This window comes from Maniola jurtina, chromosome 14, assembly GCF_905333055.1.
Source record: "Maniola jurtina chromosome 14, ilManJurt1.1, whole genome shotgun sequence".
NCBI classification, from domain to species: domain Eukaryota; kingdom Metazoa; phylum Arthropoda; class Insecta; order Lepidoptera; family Nymphalidae; genus Maniola; species Maniola jurtina.
In genome coordinates, this window is record NC_060042.1 from 8,377,083 (window position 1) to 8,399,104 (window position 22,022).

Sequence of the window (22,022 nt, forward strand, 5' to 3'; positions counted from 1 at the left end):
CATTTAACAAACTTTTGTCAACTTTTGATTGTTGATTTCTAATTTATTTAAGATCCCAGACATAATTTACAAATTGTAATAATAGGACCATTCCATCAGCTTGTATGCGTCCACTGCTGGACATCACAAGAGCGCGCCACCAAACACGGTTCTCCGCCTTCCTCATCCACCCGCTCCCCGCCACCTTCTTCAGGTCATCGGTCCAGCGGGCTGGAGGTTGTTCCACACTGCGCTAACCGGTACGTGGTTTTATCTCCAGAACCCATCTGCCCATCAGCCAATAATAGGAACAAATATCAATCACATCGGCCACTCGGAACAATAGGGCAATAAAATCTAATTGTATAGCAGGGCTGTAAATAGTAGGTATACAGGGACAGGGAGTCCTGAGCCACAAGGGGTCACTTGATACTATTAAAATGACCTCATATAGGTATACTCACGTTCATGAACATGTCAGGTCTGAAGAATCCGTCTCTCAATAGGATAGGTGGGTCGACTGGTGTGTAGTTTGGTGATAGACGTGGTAAGTGCGGTCTGAGCAACGAGTGACCAAATCGGAACGCGGCTGCTGCGAATTCCGTCACGATGGATGGGTTGCATGTTGGTGAGTATTCTTTGTAGTAACCTGAAATAGATAGTTCAGACGATCAGAATTTTTCATGATCAATTTAGCAAAATTACCTACAATAATATTTGGTTGAGGATAAAGAACACAGGATTTTTAACACAAGCTTGCCAGAATGGGTTCAGCACATATAATATATTACATATAGATCCGCAACAGATGGGATCTCTTGTGAGTTGGTTTCATCATGAATATTCAGTATGATGCTGTTACTTATACCAATTTATCTGGTTAAGAACTTACCAGAAGGCAACAATTTGAGCCCGTATAGATTGACTGCGTTCCAGGAAAGCAATCTCGGCAGGAACTCATTGTAGATGACGTGGGACAATTGCGCGGCGATGATGCGCCGAGCATGCTCGAACAGAAGGTCCGCGTCCCAGTGAGGATTGACACCTCGTAAGCCTTCTATCACGCGGTTGTGCTCTCGGAGGAAGATTGTGTGAATAGCGGTTAGACCAGGCTGCTCGGATGCTCTGCCGTCACCTGAAAAACCAAATTTTCTGAGTCAAATATGCAGATGTAGTTAATGGATATTCTAGTGCGTTTATAAGAATTTGTTGACGATCTAGATAACTTCAGGATTCCCTCACATAATTCAAGTAGATGGTGAAATTGATTACTGTGCTTTTAGGTTCTTCCAAGTTCCTGGACCATTCCTGGACAGTAAGTACCGTAAATAGATAGTAAGTTAAGTGATAATAAAAGGGACCGACGTGCGACGGCATTTTTGTTTCGTGCCTCAGAGAGCACCACTGAGGCAAAAAACAAAAACGCCAAATTCGGATGCCTAAATTTGGTTACCCATCCAGTTACCGACCGGGTTCAACGTTGATCGTTTGATAAGCATTATCCTACTAGACATCCATAGAAGAAATTGAATAAAGTTTACCAGCAATGAAACAGAAACCGCTAGGAGCCTTGCACTCAGGATGGTTGTCGGAGCGCGGCAGCAGGTCGCGGCCGTTGTGCGGGTTGGCCGTGGCGTTGAGGCGGCCGTTGAAGCCGCGCAGCTTGCGCACGATGCACGGGTTCTCGCCGTACACCACCGACGCGTCGATGAACGCCGTGTTTTGGTTCACTTGCTCACGAGGTCCTGGAATGGAAGTTATGCTATTGTGAATGCGAATTATGGAATGCGGATGTAATATTTTAAGCAAAGGAGATATGGAAATCATGTGATACAGTCAAAGTTTTTAAAGAATAAAGACCAAAGGTTCTTTTAAGTATTTTAACGATCATATTGGTTTATTCAGAGATAATAAATAGGCTGACGGTAAAGCGTATCTAAAATCGCAATAAACGTCAGGATTCTACAACATAGTCCGCTTGATCTTTTGATTTTTTTGACTTAAGAAGGTCTACCTCAATTCAAGCACCTCGGCACCCCAACATCAATCTGTGATTCCGAATTTACCTACTTTACTACCCATATTCAGCTTTGCAACTCGTTGAGCTATATCAATAACTCTGGTTCCCTTGATTCTTGGTAATGTACTGCCTCTAAAATATAGGGGTTCTTACCTAATTGTTGTTGTCCAGGTAAACTTCTCATGAAAGGGAAGCACAGTCGTTCGCCCGATGTGATGTTGACTTCAGGGTAGTAGTGATCTCCACGCGGTACGGGGAATGGGTTGCACTCAGGGTGCACGGTTCTAGGCGAATCACATGATCGACAGTCGGGGATCGATTCGTGGAAACCTGAGAAACAGGAACAAAGGACTAATATTGCACGTTTTGCACAGGCGCAAGGAGTTCTACATTATTTGGATGTAGGAGCTACTCGTAAATTATAACATAATAGTTTTTAAAGATATGAGTAGTCAGACATACCATGATATCCCCCTTTCTTGTCTAACCAAGCGTTAAATTTTTGCGCTGGCAGTAAGCAAGACACACACACACACACACACATACACACACACACACACACACGCACACACACACACGCACTCACACACACACACACAGTAAGTAAGAGCACAACGGCTGGTATTTTAACCTATACGATCTCCCCAATTTCAGTTCACCCCCTAAACCATTGAGGCATTTTAATGTGACTTTGAGAAGTCTTCAGAACTACTCCAAGGATATTAGAAATACAAAAGAAAGATAATAAAAAAGTTTTCCTTTATTTAGTAAGAAAAATTTAGTTTACCTTTATGAATTGGAGTCATAGTAAGTTCGTGGTCAAGGAATTGAGCGAACTGCATCACCATCAAAGTGTAGCGGGTGTGCAGGTTGGAGATGTCAGGGTGGATCACTGTAGACACGATGCGAGGCGACGGCAGCGGCGTTCCTGTCACCGAGTTGATGCGGGGACGACTTACACCTGGGAAATGAGATGTATTATCAATAGTTTCTTACAGTTACGTTTTTACCTACTTCAGTATCTACTTAATATTGTGAAAATGCAAAGTTATGATATTCTAGAGAATTTCGCTCGTTTCATTTTGTTGTTGGCTACGACATACCTACGTAAAAAATGGCGAAAAAGAACATTTAGGTGGAATGATATTACTATACAATGTAGTTTTAAGTAGTTAATTATGAAATAACGATTTCTTTTATTTTTTATTGCACGTGAATAGTAAACAGAACAAAATGGTGGAACACCATGCGAGAATGCGAGATCAAACCAACCAAACAAAGTACAGGTATTTATAGCTAAGTTATTTAAATCTCCACTAAGCAGTTTTCGTTGTTTCAAAAATATTTTGAACTTTATTGAAAAGCTCAGCAAGGAAAGTTTACTGAATAAATCAAGAGATTAATTTTATTTGTAACTTACCATCTTCATACACGGGCGGCAGTAACCTCGCGAAGGTAGTCAAACTCTTCCCCAAGTTAGGATTTCTCAAGTTGTTACAATGTCCGGTGTAAGTTCTGAACGGGTTGTCAGGGTCGCAGCTGCTACTATCGTCGCACTGGGGTTCGATGACCGGCCCGAGTTGGTCCTGACCGAGGAAGCTACTGACGTCGACGGATTGTAAGGAATCCACGAAATCGTTTGCTGAACCGAATCCGAGGGAATCGCTGAATATCTGACGTTTGCGGCGACGTCTGAAATAAAAGCATTGTAATGTTATAGGTAGATAAAAAAGAACAATTGAATGATATATCAAAATACAGCTAATACTACTCAAGCAGTTTAATGTTTACGTTATAACGTAAACCCCCGCTAAGAAAGGGTTTTCAGCAATTAGGTATATCTGAGTGAAGTCCTGACGGCTATACTGCATATAGCCGTAAAATTCAATTCAATTCGATTTTTAGGTTGACTTATTTCGTTGACTCGGTAACCCAAAGATTTTGCCTCCGGCGATAATATATCGATGGTTAGGTGGTCAACACCAATTATCGCATCAATTCGATATGCTAATTGGCTTTGCCAGCGATACCTTGGACGTTTAATAAAGCGTTTCCTCGTCTATGCCCCCTAGGTAGCCAAGTCAACGATAAAGACCCACTAAATAAGTAGACATAGACGGGTATGAATATCTTACCCATTAACAGAGTTGAGAAGTTCGTTGGTGGCGAACTCAAAGAACAATGAAGTGTTTGCGAGCTTCAGTGCATATTTATTGGCCTTGGAGAATGAGGCTGCAGTTCCAACTGGCGACTTAGGATCAGCTCCTCCATCTGAAAATAATACCCATTTTATATGGATGTTTCAGGAGTGCAATCTTTGCATTAAAATAAGTAAACTATTCACTACAACCTTTCAAATTCTGCATGATCATAGAATAATTATTAAGTTTACATAGCAATGTTTTAAATTTTCTACAGCAAGCCTTTAAAAAAAGTTATATCATAGCGATATGTTGAAGAAAACACATTAAATTAAATAACCGCTAATTAAAGTTCAAGTTCAATAAACATGACCTAGATTTTGTTAAATATTTATTAAGGCATTGGCCATGACGCCCCTTGCGGTATTTTAACATTTTTCTTACTATCTACTTACTTGAGAACGGTATGTTTCTGACTATCAAAGTTGATCAAAATAATGATCATTTGACTTTTAGAAATATTAAGTTTATCCTCTTTAGCTGGTCGTCTATTACTTACTGACGATCTTCTCGTGCTCGTTGTGAACGCAAATTACTTTTACACAATACAAACTAAAAACACCAGTGAGTCATTGGCTTGAGACATAAGGGGTGAGCTGAGGACAGTTGCATTTCTTTGGCGCTTGTAAAGTGATGTACGATACGATGATGTAGTCATACGTGTAATTAATCGTTCATATGTTTAGTAGCTGTACTGTATACATTTCTTTGGCACTTTTAAAGTGATGTACGATTTAACTACGTGTAATCGATCGTTTTCCCACTAGGCACTTACCGTATTAATCTGCTGTGAATGGTACTGAAATAGATTCTCTGATTACAGAGTTGTTCAAATGGCCCAATGACCATAGAAATACTAAGTTTGTCATATCTGCTACTTGCAAATAATGGGTGCCCTGACATCATTTTTCCGGTACCTACTGATAGGAAGAAGAAAATGAACAGGAATGATCCTTACGCGTTTCCCAGAGCATGTACTCGAGCTTCTTTCGGTCCGCCATCTCTTTCTTGGCCTTGTGCATCGCGGCGGCGAGCATGTCTTGCGACAGGCGCTCGGCGGCCTTGGCACCCGTGTCGTCGCGCCACGCCGACACCTCCAGGCTGCTGTGCTGCGAGCACTGTTGAGCTGCGTTCCTCGAGGCAGAAGCGATCATTACGATGAATATTTAAATTATATTAAAACAGTGTTCTCCTGATTGAATTCCTTGAAAGACTTGGAAAAGAATTGCCCAGTACCGAGAAATATAGCGTGTACCTAAATTTATGAGCATGGCAATGTCCAACAAATAACAATGGATAAGTAAAGGCTGATAAAGAAGAAGAAAAAGATCGCATTTTGGTCACATCAATATTTGGACATGGGCCTTTTCAAGAGTGCGCCACCAAACACGGTCCTCCGCCTTCCTCATCCACCCGTTCCCCGCCACCTTCTTCAGGTCGTCGGTCGAGCGGGCTGGAGGTCGTCCCACACTGCGCTTAACACATTGACACTCCGCTCTCTTGGAAAGGTCTATGTCTGGCTGATGGAATAGAATATTTGGATAAACGTGTGTATAAATACAATGGAAGTAAATTCTGCCTCTCTCTGTAAAAATACTTACAAGTACGGATCTTCCTTGACGAAGGCTTTAGGTTGGATGCGGTCGAGAGTCTCGTCAGCAGCACACAGGAGACCAGCAAGAGATACTCTTCTGATAGCTGCAAGTTGCTCCGGAGCGAAGGAGGATGGAGGAAGATCATTTTCATACCAGAATCTGAAACAAGAGCAACCTGAATAGGTATACTTGACAATAATTGCAATTCTTAGCAGAAGTTGTTAGTAAACGTACCTAAGTTGTTCCAAGGTACTTTAAAAATTTGCCAGTAAAAACAATGACGCCTCAACTAACTCCCTCACTCTATTTCAAAACTATCAACTTACCTATCACTCTTTTTCAAGTTAGCGAATTGAAAAGCCAGTACGCATGCTAAAGTAGATCCAATGACTGCACCAGAAGCGGGTTTCTCTATGGCTCCAGCTATCATCAGCTCAATGTCTTCAGCGTTTCTGAAAAATATAATTATTATTATTTGAATGTAATATGCGCCGAAGGGTAGACTTATCTAGGGGTTCTTCCTCAATCTTATATGCCGATCGCACATTACAGCTAAGCCTCCAGAAAAACGTTTTGTTAACACCTTATCTAGTAATGTGCGATTAGCTTAAAGGTAATCAAGGGTATCAGTTCAAATCTATCAGTTTTAGGGTAGGGAAACTAGGTAGGTACTAGGTATGTATAGTAAATTTTTGGACTTGTCTCATCATTTAAGTTTTTCTCTAACGTTCTATTACTTAATAGGTAACCATTACGTTCAGGAAATTCATTTTACAGAATTCAAGGTTCAAGACAGTATGATTTCCGGACTAATGGTCCGTATATAGGCCTGGGAACTTATTAAAATCAATAAGAAGCATACCTGTACATGTCAGCCATCATTTCCTGGTGAGTTCTGTCGAAACCGAGCTTATCGAAATCACCGTAGGACTTGACATTAGCCATGGGGTCGCACATACGTAGAACCTTCAGATACGACGGCAGGCCATGATCGCGAGCTCGATTGAGGTCCCACTGGGCTGACGAGGGGAACCTAGATACTTGGTGAGAATTTGTTTTGACCAGGTCTTGAAGAGTTACTGTAGTGTTTAGCTGAAATTAAATGTCTGCTTATTAAGTAGGTATAATAAAGGTTATGATTTCCCCCATCTCGATAGGATCATACTGTAAGGAAACTATACTTGGGGTATGAGTAGTAAAACGTTGTGCTCGATAGTTAGGTGTCGCTGGATCGGTGTAAATCCTTGGAGGACCATGGATGAGCTGAGTGGCAGCGCTAAATGGCGATTGACAGACATTGGTATCGTCATCAGAGACTAAGATTCTACTTATTTGGGTCACTGAGCCAGCATTAAGTAAGGTAACTATTCCTAAAATGGGATAGAGAGATTAATGATTTTTTGAATGGGTATTTACACATATTTTCTAACGAAAGGATACTTAACTTTCTGCCCATAAGTTGTTAAGTTGGCAATTAAAATTATTTACTCTTACCAATTTCTCATTCATCATAGCGCTAAAAATCGGAGCTACTGAGACCAATTCGGCGTACGCACCAGCACGGTTGGAACTAGAATATCCGCGCCAGAATCCCAGGGAAGTTAGTTTTAGCTCCGCTTTGGCCATTCCAACCTAAACACAAAAGGTAACTTTATAACACTTGTATTAATGACATGTTTCAATAACTCATTGGACGAAACAAGGTTGCCTGGCAGAGATCGCTATTAAGCGATTAGACCGGCTTTTGTATTATACTTCCTTCTTTTTTCTGTATGTTTGTATTCTTTGATATGTTGTATGTTCATGGGTACAAATAAAAAATTTGAACACAGCAAACTCTTGTGCCTACCTGTTGCATTCAATGATCTCTACCTATTATTTTAATGGTCGCATCATTATGATAATCTTGGACGTTCCTTTATAGTTACGCATACTCATGGGATATACAATTAAATAGATCTAATTAATTGTAGGTAGAGATTTAAAGAAGCATAGGTAATATCAGCTGCATTGATTACGACAAAGTAAATTAAACGTAAGTATTTTTATTTAGCTATAGTTCCTTCGTAAAGTAAATTCTAGTTTACACTAGTCTAGTGGTGCTGCACTGAAGAATTTGATAAATACGAGAATGAGACCTAAATAATTTACTCATCCAATCAAGATTCCTTTGGCTCATCCGATGAATTTACCCATACTAATAAGTAATAATGCTTGCGGCACTACGAATTGCTACAAACCCGTTCATGAGACATGAAGATGGTTAGCAGACTTACCTCTCCCAACAAGACTGGCAGAAACTCATTATAAGTAATGTGCTGGATGATTGCGGCCATAGCTCTTCGAGCCTCTAAGAACAGAGTGTTGTCTTCCCAGAAAGGATTCATCGAGTACAGCTGGCCGGCTATGCGGTTGTGTTCTGCTACCAGGGTTCTGTATAGAGGAGCCGTTGGCGAACCGTCCTTACATCTGTGACAAGGGAAATAATACGTTAAATGATGTCCTCCAGACCAGATTTTAATCAAGTCAATCTTCTCAAAGTGTCTCAAAAAAGAAAGATGAAAGATCAAATCCAAATTTAATTAAAGTACATTGTACCTGTTTGATTGTCACTTGTTGTGATTGATTATTTGGTGATAATTAATTAATTACGTCAACTTAAACCAAAAACCACAAGGGTTCAAACGGGTTTTAAGTGGGATGTGGAATGCCCTTCGGGCATCAGTTTTCCCTTCCACCTATAATATGGGTACCTTCAAGTCAAGAGTGAATAGACAACTTCTAGGCAAGCGCGCTCCATCTTAGGCTGCATCATCACTAGTCATCGCTAGTCTATATAATAAAAAAATAATAAAAAAATTACTGATCAGTACCTATCGTAACTAAATTAAGGTAGGTACTCATGACATCAATAGAATTTGGCACCGTCCCTTAAAATATAATTTGACAATTTTAAGAATCTGCAAAATGTGACCAATCCACACGAGATTAATAAGTCCAATTTTATGAATTGTGGGTTAACCATTAATCGTAGGCTAAGTATTTGTATATCTTCAGTAAAATATTTTGAAGGCCTTAATATGTAGACCAAATCCGCAAGATAACCAATAATCGTGACTAAGTAGGTATTTTAAATCCATTCCGTAGGCACGATGCAGATCCATTGATTCAGATCACAATTTATAGCGCAATGCGAATCATGTGAAGGTTGTATTGTCTTTGTTTTGCATACAATCCATTGGTGTGACACTCTGGTATTCACTCTATTGAATAAGTTTTAAGATTCATTGGCTTTGTGGATGTCTTAATTTAAAATTCTACTGACAAGGTGATTGAGCGACTGTTAAAGAATTAATTATAATTGTTATAATATAACGTTATGTAAGTATTCGTTCAGATTCAGAGTTCAAGACCCAAAGACTTACAAGAGACTCGATATAAATACCGAATATTAACCTTGACTTACCGATTAATAATTTAGACATTGATGCTCCTTTTAACTAAGCGGTGATATCCTAGTTCGGCCTCTTATTTAAGGGGTCGAGGGTTCGATTCCGGACACGCATCTCTAACTTTTCGGAGTTACGTTTAAAGACATTAAATATCTCTTGCCTTAACGGGGAAGGAATGCATCGTGAGGAAACCTGCCTGCATAAGAGTTCTCCATAATGTCCTAAAAGGTGCGTGAAAATTACCAAACCGCATTTCACTAGCGTGGTGGACTATGGCCTAAACCCTTCTCGTTCTGAGAAGAGACCTGTCCTCGGTAATGGGCCGGTGATGGGTTGATAATAATGAAGTCATTTTCGAACATTTCGCAGTACTACCTAGTCAATTTCATCCAGCTTTGTGTCTTTTCTGAGTAGCGTTTGGAAGGATATGAATTTGTGGGTTTCTCGTAGCTTGATCTGTTCTAGGTACCTACATACGTATGTATGTCGTAGTTTTAAGGGAACTCTCAAGGTGGAAACTGACTCCACTATTTGCAATTGCATATGCGAGGTAGAAGGGACATCATACAGACAGTGGAAGAAATTTACTAGGTACCTATAAATGATTTGTTGGTAGTATTTAGTACTGAATCAATTACTACGAGTATTTTCTCTGGGATTACTTGCTTCTAACTACGCCAATCTTTTATAATTCGTTTTTTAAAGGCAAATTAACAATAACTAGATGTGAAAATTCTCACGCGTACAATTATGAGTATGTATAAGTATATCTACAAGATAATTATTTGAATTGACTTTCAGATAGTCATACTTGTATATTACTTTTATGCGTGTAGGTAAGTTATGTATGTATTATTCATGCGAAAGTGTGTCTGTCTGTGTTACGGCCTATCTGTTTAACCAATTTTGACAAAATTTAGTACAGAGAGAGCTTGAATCTCGGGAACGGACATAGTCTAGTTTTTGTCCCGGAAAATTAAAGTTTCCACGCGATTTTCAAAAAACCTAAATCCGCGTGGACGAAGTTGGTACCTCAGGCTACATATTTGCCAGAGATATGGCTTGCATCTAAAACACAGATATAACTACCTGCCTAGGCAACTTTTAAACCCAGCAAATCAAAGCATTCACACGGAATTTTAAAAAAACCTAATATGTGAAGCTTTTGGAATGAATCCTAGAATATTCCACTGATTGTCGTGTTCGATTTTATCAGGTATCGATGGTACCGTATACCTATAGTATACATAATATCATTGTTTGCTGTGATTTCCTGAGATGCGAAGCCTATAGTTCACGGTCGTACCTACGAACAAAGAGTATAACCTACTTATTTACCAGGTATCCTGCCAATGAAATATACCTACTTCTTTGTATAAATTGTATAATTTATAGGTCTATGATTCCAAAGTAGTAATTATTTTTGTATATTTTATTTAAGTAGATAGGTAATTGAGGAGCTAGCGGTCAAAACCGTGCTATTTTTTATTTAATCCGGAAATTTTTAGCCCACTGAATACAAATAATGAACTCATTTTCAAGCGAAGGGCTAAATAAAGGTGTACTAACCGAAATTGGTGATTTTGGTCAAAACGATAATAACAGTTAATTTTCAACAGCTTTCATTCAGTTTTTTGCCTCTTGTAATTACCTACACCGTAAAAATAAACCTCGTGAAATTACACCGTTTTGCTCACCAGTTCATGTAGGCTTTTCTAACAAGAAGTAAAGAAGATAAATATAAAAAAGCAAAGCACTTACTTGCGACAAGAGCCCACGTCCATTTTCCCTGCGTCATACAGCCGCAGCGACCGAAGCTCTTTTTCCGAGCTTCCGTACAGAGCGGAACCGTCTAATACGGACGTTGCCATGTTCATCTGTTCTCTGTGCTCTGTGGAGAGAGAGGAGACATAAACTTTCTATTTAAGCTATTAGAAAAATATCAAAGCTCATGAGAAATTTGTACCTAAGTGTTTATTTTTACTACGGGCAGGTAGGATAGGCTGTAAGATCATTAGCTACACGATTATATAATGTTGATGTCGTTGATTTAATTCAAAGTATTCTTTCCTTTCTTTAGAGCATTTAAATAAAAGCTTGTTTTAATAAATGAAATTGTTTAAAATTAGATGCAATGAAATATCTAAGCTCGCCGTAGGTAAGCTTTTGTATTAGCTGATCTTTTGGGTGCATTATTACCCACTAATGGATATATGGTTATACCAATCATGGTTATTCCGTATATTGGTTCCTTATAACAGTTCCGGCCAACGATTTTAATATATGCACATAGATAACCAATCTAAAGCTGTTTTGAACTCTCTATAAGTACTTTACAGTTGTTGAAAACAGGAAATGGAGTTTCTTAGTTAAAACAAACTCACCATAGGGTAGCTATGGTTGTATTTGTAACATAATTAATTGATAGCTATTTCCTAGAGCAACAAAGTAAGTAACATTGAGAATATAATTTTATAATAAGTACCTACCTACGTAAGTTTTATTTCATTCGATGATTGTAAGCCCTTGACTGCGAGCTCATTTTATTGGTAATAAAGTGGTGATACAGGTTGAAACCTGTAAAGCGCACTTTGACTTTGCTTAGACTTAAGTTTCAGTTAAAACGAGACAGATTTATGCCAACGGTATAACGCTGTCTCGTTTTAACAGTCTGAGTAAAGTCAAAGAGCGCTCTATAGTTCTCAGCCTCAGTCTAAGAAATGGAAGTAGGATGACTTGGAAGAGATTGGCAGTTTAAATAAGCCCATACCCGTAATCCATATTCCATACCTACCTATAATGCGCCAGTGCGGTAACGCTTTACTTTCAAACAGAGACGTGAGCTTTCCTTTAAATAACTAATCTAGAAATAGAGATGAAAGCTTTTCTAAATTCGAGAAAAACTTACCAAAACCACAGTTGTCGATATTTCTCGTCGGCGCTGAACGCATATACTCGCAAACTGGTCCCTGGCAATTCTGAAATAAGAGATTTAATTAAAACATCACTAAAGCTAATAAGTAGGTAAATAGGTTTGCGTAGCGGGGAACGTCTGTGAAACCCACTAATAGGATGGCAGATGACTTTGATTCCATAGCTTAACTTATCCTTACTTAGTGGAAAAGAGTGCAATAAGCTAAGCTATAAAAATTACGCTACGCATCATAGCATTATTTTATTTCATAATATATGAAATAAAATAGCACTCGCAGCTACAGCTTAATTTTACCTAGGTATAATATTCAGCTAATATTTGCATAGGTCAATAATTCAACTTAGTACGTACGTACATCCTCCACATACTTCTTAATTTTAATAGAATTTGATGGCTGCGTTATGATAGCTTTAGAAACTCTTCTTTAGGGCGCAATAAAAGCTATATAGGCGATAATAGACAATGTGTACCCAGCCTAATATTAGTTCGAGTATTAATTTAAAAGAGATAAAACAAAATCACGCGATTATTCTTGATAAGTTCTTAGGTAACAAAATATGAAAGCAAAACGAAATTTTGCAACAAAACCTATTGTGATTTACTCAAAAAGGCAAAATGTAATTTAGACTATTATTGGAAACGATAAAATGTTAGAATGGCACAACAACGAAATTCCCTATTATAACAATATTTATTTGGAAATAAAATAACTGGTCTAGATACGAGAGTAAGTTTTTTTACCAAAAACAGTTCAACAAAAGACTTTATCGCGACAAAGCAGGCCTCATTAATCAAAATTTCAAGACTCCGGTAGGTATACATTGGCCCAATGCATTCGGCAAGTGCTGTCCAATAGGTATTAGCTGATTGCGAATTGTTTCGAGATACTTTGATGTTTGTATGAAACCCACAAATGTCAGCAAGCCGGCTAGTAGGTTTCGGATTCGTATTCTGAAAGGAGACCTGTGCTCAGCCGTAGTGATATGGCGATGTGTTGATGATAATATTAATGATGACAGGTAGAGGTAGGTACATATTGTAACTTCCCTGTAGTCGAGTAAAACGATTTTCAATAACAGCAGCTATGTATGTATATCAATTTCATAAGTCGTCGCGTAGTTCGTGATAGTTCGCGGGTCACGTGAGGAAAGGTTACAGCTTATCGCCGGTGAAAGTCGTGACGTAACAGTGAGTTCCTCATACCACACCCCTCCCATGTCATAATCAGCTGACTGACATCTAATACCTCCGATCCAATACAGGAAGTATGAGTTTCACACAGTAAGCCGTTGGTTAATCTTTCCTGGGAAATGTCGCTAACGGTTATTACGGGTTCAATTTGCTGAAATCGACAATTTTACTCATAATCAGTAAGTATTAGGTATTAGATTATGGATTGGCTAATCGAAGAATTTAGAATAGTAGCTATAGGCAATATTATGAGGTTATACACACTATTTTATAGGAAGGCAGATGTTTTATGTCTTGTTACCTTTAACTACAATAAAGTAATTCAAATATTAGATAGTTGGTAAGTTATACAATCGCTAAGTAGATCAAAAGTTTTCTATATAAGGATTTCCGGGATTTAAAATGAGTGTCTTCTTGAATACATACGTTGTTAACCTTTGTAGATAAACACGCCTTCTATTCATTCGTAAATCATTACAAAAATAACTATTCAATTACGATAAAGTACCTTCCTAAAGAGGCAAGTGCATACGCATATTTGTCAAAGCTTTGTACAAACGTTACACAATTAAGTACATTAGACGGTTACGTCTTCACCATTCATTTGTTATGTGAAAGTCGCTTGATTTGTATTGACTTGATTTATTTATTATTCATTAACTTATGCCCGCGACGCCTACACAAATTCAAAAACTGCCTTGGGGCTCGAATTTTCAAAAATCCTTTCTTAGCGGATGTCTACGTCATAATAGCTATCTGCAATATAAACAGCCCGATCCATCCAGTAGTTTGAGCTGTGCTTGCTGTGCTGTTTGTGTTTTCTTTTATACATATATACAGAAGACCAGCTGATGTCTAAGGTATATTCCACTTAGACCATATAGGACTACATGTACCTATCCTACTTGCATTTAAGTTTTTTTTAAATCTCTGTGATCTTGCGGAGGGAGGGTTAAAAGTAGTCTATGTCCGTCTCTGGGATGCAAAATATCTCTCTACCTTTCGTCAAAACCGCTTAAATGGATGGGCCTTCAAAAATTCCGCGGAAACTCTTTGATTTTTCAATCGGTTCAAACGTTCAGCGGTTAAATACTAACCATACATGCAGACATCACTACCCATATTATGTAATGAAAGTATGTTTGTTAATTGGTTAGTGTGTTTGTCCTTCAATCACGTCGCAACGGAGCAACGGATTGACGTGACTTTTTGCATGGATATAGTTAAATGAGAGAGAGTGCCATGGAAAATCAAAGAGTTCGCAATTTTAAAAATATCGAAATCCACGCGAAGTCGTGGGTATATATAAAATTAGTATGAATTGCTTTTACGCTCCAACTTGCTATGAGTATTTGTTGTTTATTTTTCATGGTTATCCAAATTACTGCTAAAATATAAATTTACCTTCGCTTAGTCTTGGGATAGGTGAAGGCCAGCCTTTAACAATATGTCTAATAATGTGTAATTGAGTCTAACATCTCGGCCAAGTTCAAGCTTAAATCAAAGTCTTCGCATCATTAGACTCAAGATTGCGAGGTAGGTATGCGATGCGTTACAACACCAGCCGTCTTCCATTTAGTTTGCCTTTTCAAGTAGTTTTACCATGAATATATTTGATCGGGATAGGTATTACTTTGCCAGCATGTAATGTGCTGATTCATTTAAAGTCCTAAGGTATCCCTAGCTCGATGAAGCTTGTATACACTTGCAATGTCTTTCAAGTGGCACAAGAAGAATGAGTTGCTGCTTCTGGGGTTGAAGACCTTCAAGATTTCTTTTAATTCTAAGACTATCTTCGTATTTTTACTTATTTGTGTCCCTAATCGGTTATAAAAAAATTAACCTTGATTAGAAGACTCAAAACATGACGCCATAATCTAATTACTTAATTGAGTAAATATATTTTAACGCCATGTTTGAAAAAAAAAACGTTTGTTTGAAAATAATTGTTAAACAATAGACGTTTAGAAAAATCCATAGATTTATTTAGGGTTCTTTCGACAAACCTTTTTTAGGGGTTACACGATATGAAAACCTTAAGTCATGTCCAAAAATATCAAGATTTAGTATGGAAGCCCTATTTTAACAAAAACTACATCCGCCGGCCTTCGCACCGCTGCGCACAACGTGTGAAACGTTCCCTATGCGACAAGTAATTGATTACCACGACTTTAATAATGGAGAACTCAAAATTGGTAATTGTAAGTACCGTCAGGGTTCTTGACATCGCGTGACCTATCCGTGAACTTCGCAAGAATAAAAATTAATCGTTTTAAGTAGGTAGTGCAGGTTTGTAGACGATAATTATATTTCCAGTGAAACGTTTAAAGGCAGACAAAGAATAATTGGTTAGTATAAACAGTAGGTACCTAGTTATGTTAATTTTTGGTACGACCAGGGTGCCAATTTGTTCCCATATGATACGAATGAATCGTATCTTTTGAGCTAATTAAATACTTAGGTACATCTAAGGAATTTTGACAACACAGTTCGTAGTGATATGTGAGCTGTAGGGAGTTTCAAAGCTTTCTTCAGGTTGTGATTCGTGACCTGTCATCTCTATACATTTGTTGTGTCATGAGTTTTGTGAAGAAGTGATTAGTTTTCGAATTGCGATCGTAACACAAAGTTCACTAAAGACAAAAAAAGATATGCAATTATGGACCAGGTTGAATGATGAAACGCTTGTAGCCTTGTTGTAACGCCGTTCCCGTTGTTTAAGATATTCGAGGAAAGTGTCTAGGTTAAGTATCTTTACCTTATTTCCGTTAGCTGTGGCGATGAGGTCATCCATCACAAACTGTCCCCACGCAGCCAGCATGCTGGTGACGTAGTCGTGTTCCGCGGGCTGAGCCAACTGAGCCACCGCCATGATCGCCAGCGCTGGCTCTGGTAGACGGGGAGGTGACATTGGCTGTGATACACCTGGCAACAACATAGAGAAGAATTTCATTTTATGGTACTGAAATTTTATTCGCATCCTACGCCTAAAGACGCCCCACTTGGTGGACAGAGTGGTGGTGTCACCATCGTCATTGCAATTAGGCATTGTAAGGTCTACATCTGAGGATGCTCCGGTGTCGGGGCGAAACGTGCGTCGAGTGGTGTTGGGATTTGTGTGGTGCTGCGTGGTGGTGATGCGTGTGGCTTGCTTGGTGGCTGGCTTTTCCTGCATGTTTATCAGTGGGAGGGCGGGCGGTGCATGTCGCATGCTGCACCATACAGATTTATTTAGTTTGGCGGATTATAGCAAATTAAGCTTTTGGTTCCTTGAATGGCAGTTTCATTAAACCCATGCCTCTAATAGGTATATTAAGTGGTGTCTTATTAGAGCAGTGAACTATTTAGCGGCACGGGTTAGCTGGCAAAATGCTAAATTGGTAACTAGCTGTGGTAAGAGTCTCACAGTATACCAGATTGGCTAATCCAGCTGTGAATCTAAACCAGGAATGTCCACTGGTAGATAATATTAAGCGTAATAGCATAGATTAGGAATACATAAGACTCGCCGCCAGTTTAAAGCCGCTTATCTGGGCCGTCGGCTCTGGTTTGCCCTATTCATTAGACAATAAGTTATGCTACATTAATTTATTTACAATCAAAGGTAAATCAGATAGGTATCAATAAAAAATTAACTTGACTGCTCCGACCACACTCAAATAACTCAAAATTGACATCAGTAGGTATTCCACATTGAATATTAATCATTCTTGATAAGAAAAGTTACAAAATACCCTATATAGTTCAAGACTTACAAGTGCCCTACATATTTCTAAGCGGCTACGTGCCTATAATATGCAAATATATTATTCAAGTAGATCTACTATTGGCGACTACTTTCAACTGAATTGTTTATTAATATTAATAATTTTAATTAGGATTAATTGATCTTATCTTTACATCAATATATATGACGTCAAGCGTATGTTCGTAAATACCGACTTTTCTTTAGAACTAGCAATGGACTCCATCGCACGCATTTATGGTGGTAGGCATATACTTGGTCTGCCATCCCATTGAAAACATGAATTTAGTAGCAGCATCTGTGTCTAAGTGGCAGTAGATGGTAGTTAGATCTCTTTTTAATAAATTGGATTCTTATGAAATGAATGTATGTTATAAAAAGTTTTGAAACTTTTGAGAAAATTCTCCGGCAGAATTTCCTAGAATATTAAAAAAATCAAGAATTTTGACGAAAATTCTGGAATGTTTCAGAATCTTCAAAGATTCAATACACTCTATAATTCAAAATGTTTTAGAATTGAGCATTCTAGGGTACTTCTCTGATTTGGCGCAAATCGGAGAAAATAAGAGAATTTTTTAAATTGTGAAAATTGCTGAACTAAACTAAAATATAGCTGAAATCAAAAAGAATGACCGAGTTATATCAAATTGCACCCATGAATTTCAGAGATATATGCATTTGAAGTTTTCAGTTACTGAAGGTAATGAGTTCTAGTGTGCTGGTAATGATTTTGGTAGAGAAGGCGTTGATGTTTATGCGATGGTAATGAAGCAATATTTCATTTTCAAAAAAGAACGTATTTCTTCATCTCATTAATCAAGTAAACAGAATTAATAACGGAAACTTTAACAAAAATATTATTCCAGACATATCATCACCTATAAATTTTACTTGAAATGTATAAAATAATCGTGCTGCGAGAGCATATTATCACGAAAACAAATGTTTGGTGATAGAACAGTATGAGCGAAAACATGATTATTTTAATTTGCATAGAAATGGCAGACCTGCGAAGAGTGTCGTATATAAACAGTTTAGTTGATGATAAAGTTAAACCAATTTTGAACACTGAAGTCAAAAAGAATTTGTAAAACTATATATACAAAACAATATGTTCGCAGACACATGTCAAGGAATCATTGCAACATCTTGGGAATGTTAAGAAATGCAATGAATACCGCACTATCAGCCTCATGAGTCATGTTCCAAAGATGTTTCTACTTATCAGCTCTTAAGGGATTAGAAATAAATGTGACAACTACTTCAATGAGAGTCAGTTTGGATTTAGATTTGGTGTTGGAACATGAGAAGCATTATTTGCTATAAACGTACTAGTCCAAAAATATAGAGACATGCAAACTGATGTATGAATTTCCTTCATTGATTATGAGAAAGTCTTTGACCGTGTGCAACAAGTGGTACTTATTCGTCGTTTGCAGGATGTTGAACTCGTTTGCACAAAAGGGTTCTTTATATAATCCCATCCCCGTCGCCACTGAAATATACAAGAAGTAAATAACCATGGTCATTTCGATACGCCATTTTATTCGAAGACATGTCAAACCGTCGAAACAAAAGCCTAATATAATTATTGACATACACCATCGACAATTTATATTATACAAAGCTAGCCCTTGACCTCAATTGTTGAGGTTTTGACGAATACATAACATCTTTTATTACTATAGGAGTAGTAAGTTCACAAGGAGCACATTCTTTTTCCTGTGGATGATTTTCTTCTAAATCCCTTGTTATCTTAAACAGTATTTCAAGTAACTTTTTTCGCTGTACTCTTTGTTGTCTTGGAGTCAAAAATAATCCGTAGAGTTAAGCAAGGATGTCTTCCTCACCACTGTTATTTATCTTGCTTATGGACGAAGTTATGCGTCGTGTCACCAATAGTCCGAGAGGGATATCATGGAGCAGTAGGCAACTTGAAGACCTTGACTATGTGGATGACCTGGTTCTCATATCAGATCGACTTGAATACATTAAGGGGTATGAGACGGGTCTGCCCGCAAAATTCAAATTTAATTTGGTTTTTCCGCAATTTGTAAACTAATACGACAACGTAGGCTTATGATATTTTAATTGTGACAATAGCAGTAACATCCTCACAGGTTTATATAAAAATCTTTACTTGAAAGGGTCCAGTTTAAGAAATTAATTCTAGTATCGACTATTCTCACAAATTAGTGAGAATAGTCGATACTAGAATTAATTTCTAGTCTGCCGATTACCACAAAGAAAACAGTGGAGATGAGGATAAGTTCTCCTGCTTCAGAATCGTTTTATTTAGAATACAAACCAATTAACCGAGTGGAGGAGTTCTGTAACCTCAGTAGCATCATTTCTCCTAGCGGCGGTGCCGAGGCTGATGTCGATAACTGGATTATAAAAATTAAAGCTCTCTCTGTTTGAATCGTTTGTAAATTCAGTCTTCTTATACAGGTGTGAAACGTGAAAATAACTATATCGCTAATCCACATAATTCAGGTTTTCCACAATAAGTGTTTCAGTGTTATTCCCCGCATTTTCTGGCCTAACACGATCAGAAATGAGGACTTGTGGTACAAATGCCAGCAACTCAAAGAAATAGCTTTGAATGCGATTGCGATTGGCCGGGCATATTTTGCGAAGAGAGGAAGACAACGCTGCTCAAGCGGCGTTTATTGAAACCTGTCTGCCTGACAGCCTGGCGGTCAAATAAGACCTGGTCGACCAACCAACTCCTAGGAGTTGGTTGGGCTAGATGTCTGCTTCCTCAGACCTTAAAAGAGTGGAATTCTCGTGGAACCATGTCAAAGCAGCAACCAAAGGTAGGGAGACATAGAAAATAACTGCTGCAGCCCTAATATCCAAGAAGGAATTAAAGGACTCCATCATTCTTCTTTACGTTTCGCATATTTTTCTGGATCTTTCTTTAGTTCTTCGTTTTTTGTGTTTTTAGCCTGAGCTAAATTTTTTTCGCGCGTTTTTGACTATTTCTTTTCACTATGGTAGTTTCTAAAATCGATATATGATGGTTATTTTTAATATTGAAATACCACGAGGTGCAATAATTTTGAATAGTTATTCCTTAATTGCTTGGAACAATATGGGCTACTAATTCAACTGATTAGTTAAAGAATTACTGAAGATTAATATTTTGTCACGTGATTTAATGTCAAAGGATATGAAGAAAATTACACAATTTTGGTATAACAATATTTCCTGAAAAAATCATCACCTCCTTCAATTCAACATCATTACCTTCAATTTTAAAACGGAAGGTAAATTACGGTAATGATAGTAAAGGTAGGGAGGTTTTGGCAGTTTTTATTTTCTAACGTCGTATTTTAAAATGCAATATATATGAACATCAAACTACATACTTATGTAGTTATTAGTACATGAAAGAAAATAAAATTATTAAGAAAAACTAATTATATTTCCTAAAATGATGTTGAAGGTAAAGAGTGAAAAGTCGTGCCAAACACCAGTTTTGGCACCAAAAGCGTAAATTTTTTTTTTTCTACAAGTGCACGGCCACTTTCCGCAACATGCCTAGATAGACTGATTATGGCTTAGTACGGGGCAGGGGAGAACGGAAGGCAATATGTATAAGTTAGAAGGATATTTTGGAGGTGCCATCTCAGTTGCAGGTAATGACTTTTTTTCTGTGCCAAACATTTGTTATTTTTTTATGACGTAATTAAATGATTCGTACGTGTAAAAATGCATTTTAATTGCTTCTCAGGATGTATATAATAATATGTGAAAAACTCGAGCTCGTTTAAAACCGTCTTCTTTGAAAATCATAGCGATTTTTCCTGAGACTCCTGTTTTACCCGCAGAAGGAGATGAGTTTTTAATATTAAAAATATTATTTCTGAAGTAACCTTTGTAGTTACAATTTTGAATGTTGGGGCACCCGTAGCTGAATATACAAGAGTTCTTTTGTAATGCAATTCTCATCTGTAACTTCATTCATTATTTTTTTATTTGACCTGAAATGCGATTTGCGCCAAATCTGAGAATCACCGTCTAGGGCCAAGTCAAGAGCTTTGGCGGGGCGGTGATCCAGATCAGTAAAAAGTTAGATTATAGGATTTTCAGTAGCAGGTAAAAGTATTAAAAAAATACATGAGTTCCAAGTTGTGTAACTTACTAGGTATTATGTAGGTATACTGAGACTGTGTCAGGAATTTAACCTGGTTTCTTGGCATTAGGTCAAGGTCAACATATCATTATTGTTATTTTGTGTTTTGAATTATAATATAGGTCATGCAACTACTAACATTTTTGGATAACATACTGCAAACATTCAAAACAGTATAGTTAACAAAAAAAAAGCTGGGGCCTTTTAATATTATTTTGACATTTTCATACAAAATTTGTTTGAAATTGTCAAAACAATATTGAAACATTATTACTTTTACCGGTGATAGTACTTAGCACATATGCCCTTGGTTAAAATTAGATAGATTTAACAATCAAATCAAGACAAATGGGCAAAACCAACTTAGGTAGTACTTTTTAATAAAATCGACTTTTAGGTACCCACCCATAAAGCTAAAGCTTGATCTCATACAATACTATAAAGTCATCCGCTCACACACAAAGCATTTCACTTTAAGCATCTTTTAAATTCTGATTTATACCCACATACCTATCTACCAATATATTCGTGAAATTTACATAAAATCCTGATAACAGCCAAAGGTCGGTGAACTTTTAATGATGTTAATATATCAAAAAGTCGTCGATTAATTTCGGAGCTCGAATAGCACTTCTAACTGACTTTACCACGCAGATGTACCTACCTATATTTTATTAGACATTCATATTGTGGGGTGTGTCTTCTCCTGAATGTTACCTAACTGGATTGAATCCAATTTTAGGTACGTTTTTGCTTATGAACT

The 22,022-nt window shown here is 37.7% G+C and overlaps 1 protein-coding gene across 1 annotated transcript in view; it reads right to left on the reverse strand.

Annotated features, from left to right (window-relative positions):
• LOC123871995 (peroxidasin homolog pxn-2) overlaps positions 1 to 22,022 on the reverse strand; it is a 50,510-nt gene that overhangs the window by 4,380 nt on the left and 24,108 nt on the right. Inside the window, exons 4-19 of the mRNA XM_045916093.1 lie at positions 16,132 to 16,298; positions 12,156 to 12,225; positions 11,009 to 11,138; positions 8,072 to 8,264; positions 7,290 to 7,427; positions 6,658 to 6,887; positions 6,122 to 6,247; positions 5,802 to 5,954; positions 5,159 to 5,334; positions 4,135 to 4,270; positions 3,420 to 3,691; positions 2,787 to 2,960; positions 2,153 to 2,329; positions 1,521 to 1,724; positions 872 to 1,114; positions 444 to 628 (exon numbers count right to left, since the gene is read on the reverse strand). Coding sequence (XP_045772049.1) covers positions 444 to 628; positions 872 to 1,114; positions 1,521 to 1,724; positions 2,153 to 2,329; positions 2,787 to 2,960; positions 3,420 to 3,691; positions 4,135 to 4,270; positions 5,159 to 5,334; positions 5,802 to 5,954; positions 6,122 to 6,247; positions 6,658 to 6,887; positions 7,290 to 7,427; positions 8,072 to 8,264; positions 11,009 to 11,138; positions 12,156 to 12,225; positions 16,132 to 16,298 — 2,774 coding nt within the window. The remainder of the gene's footprint in view (positions 1 to 443; positions 629 to 871; positions 1,115 to 1,520; positions 1,725 to 2,152; positions 2,330 to 2,786; positions 2,961 to 3,419; positions 3,692 to 4,134; positions 4,271 to 5,158; positions 5,335 to 5,801; positions 5,955 to 6,121; positions 6,248 to 6,657; positions 6,888 to 7,289; positions 7,428 to 8,071; positions 8,265 to 11,008; positions 11,139 to 12,155; positions 12,226 to 16,131; positions 16,299 to 22,022) is intronic.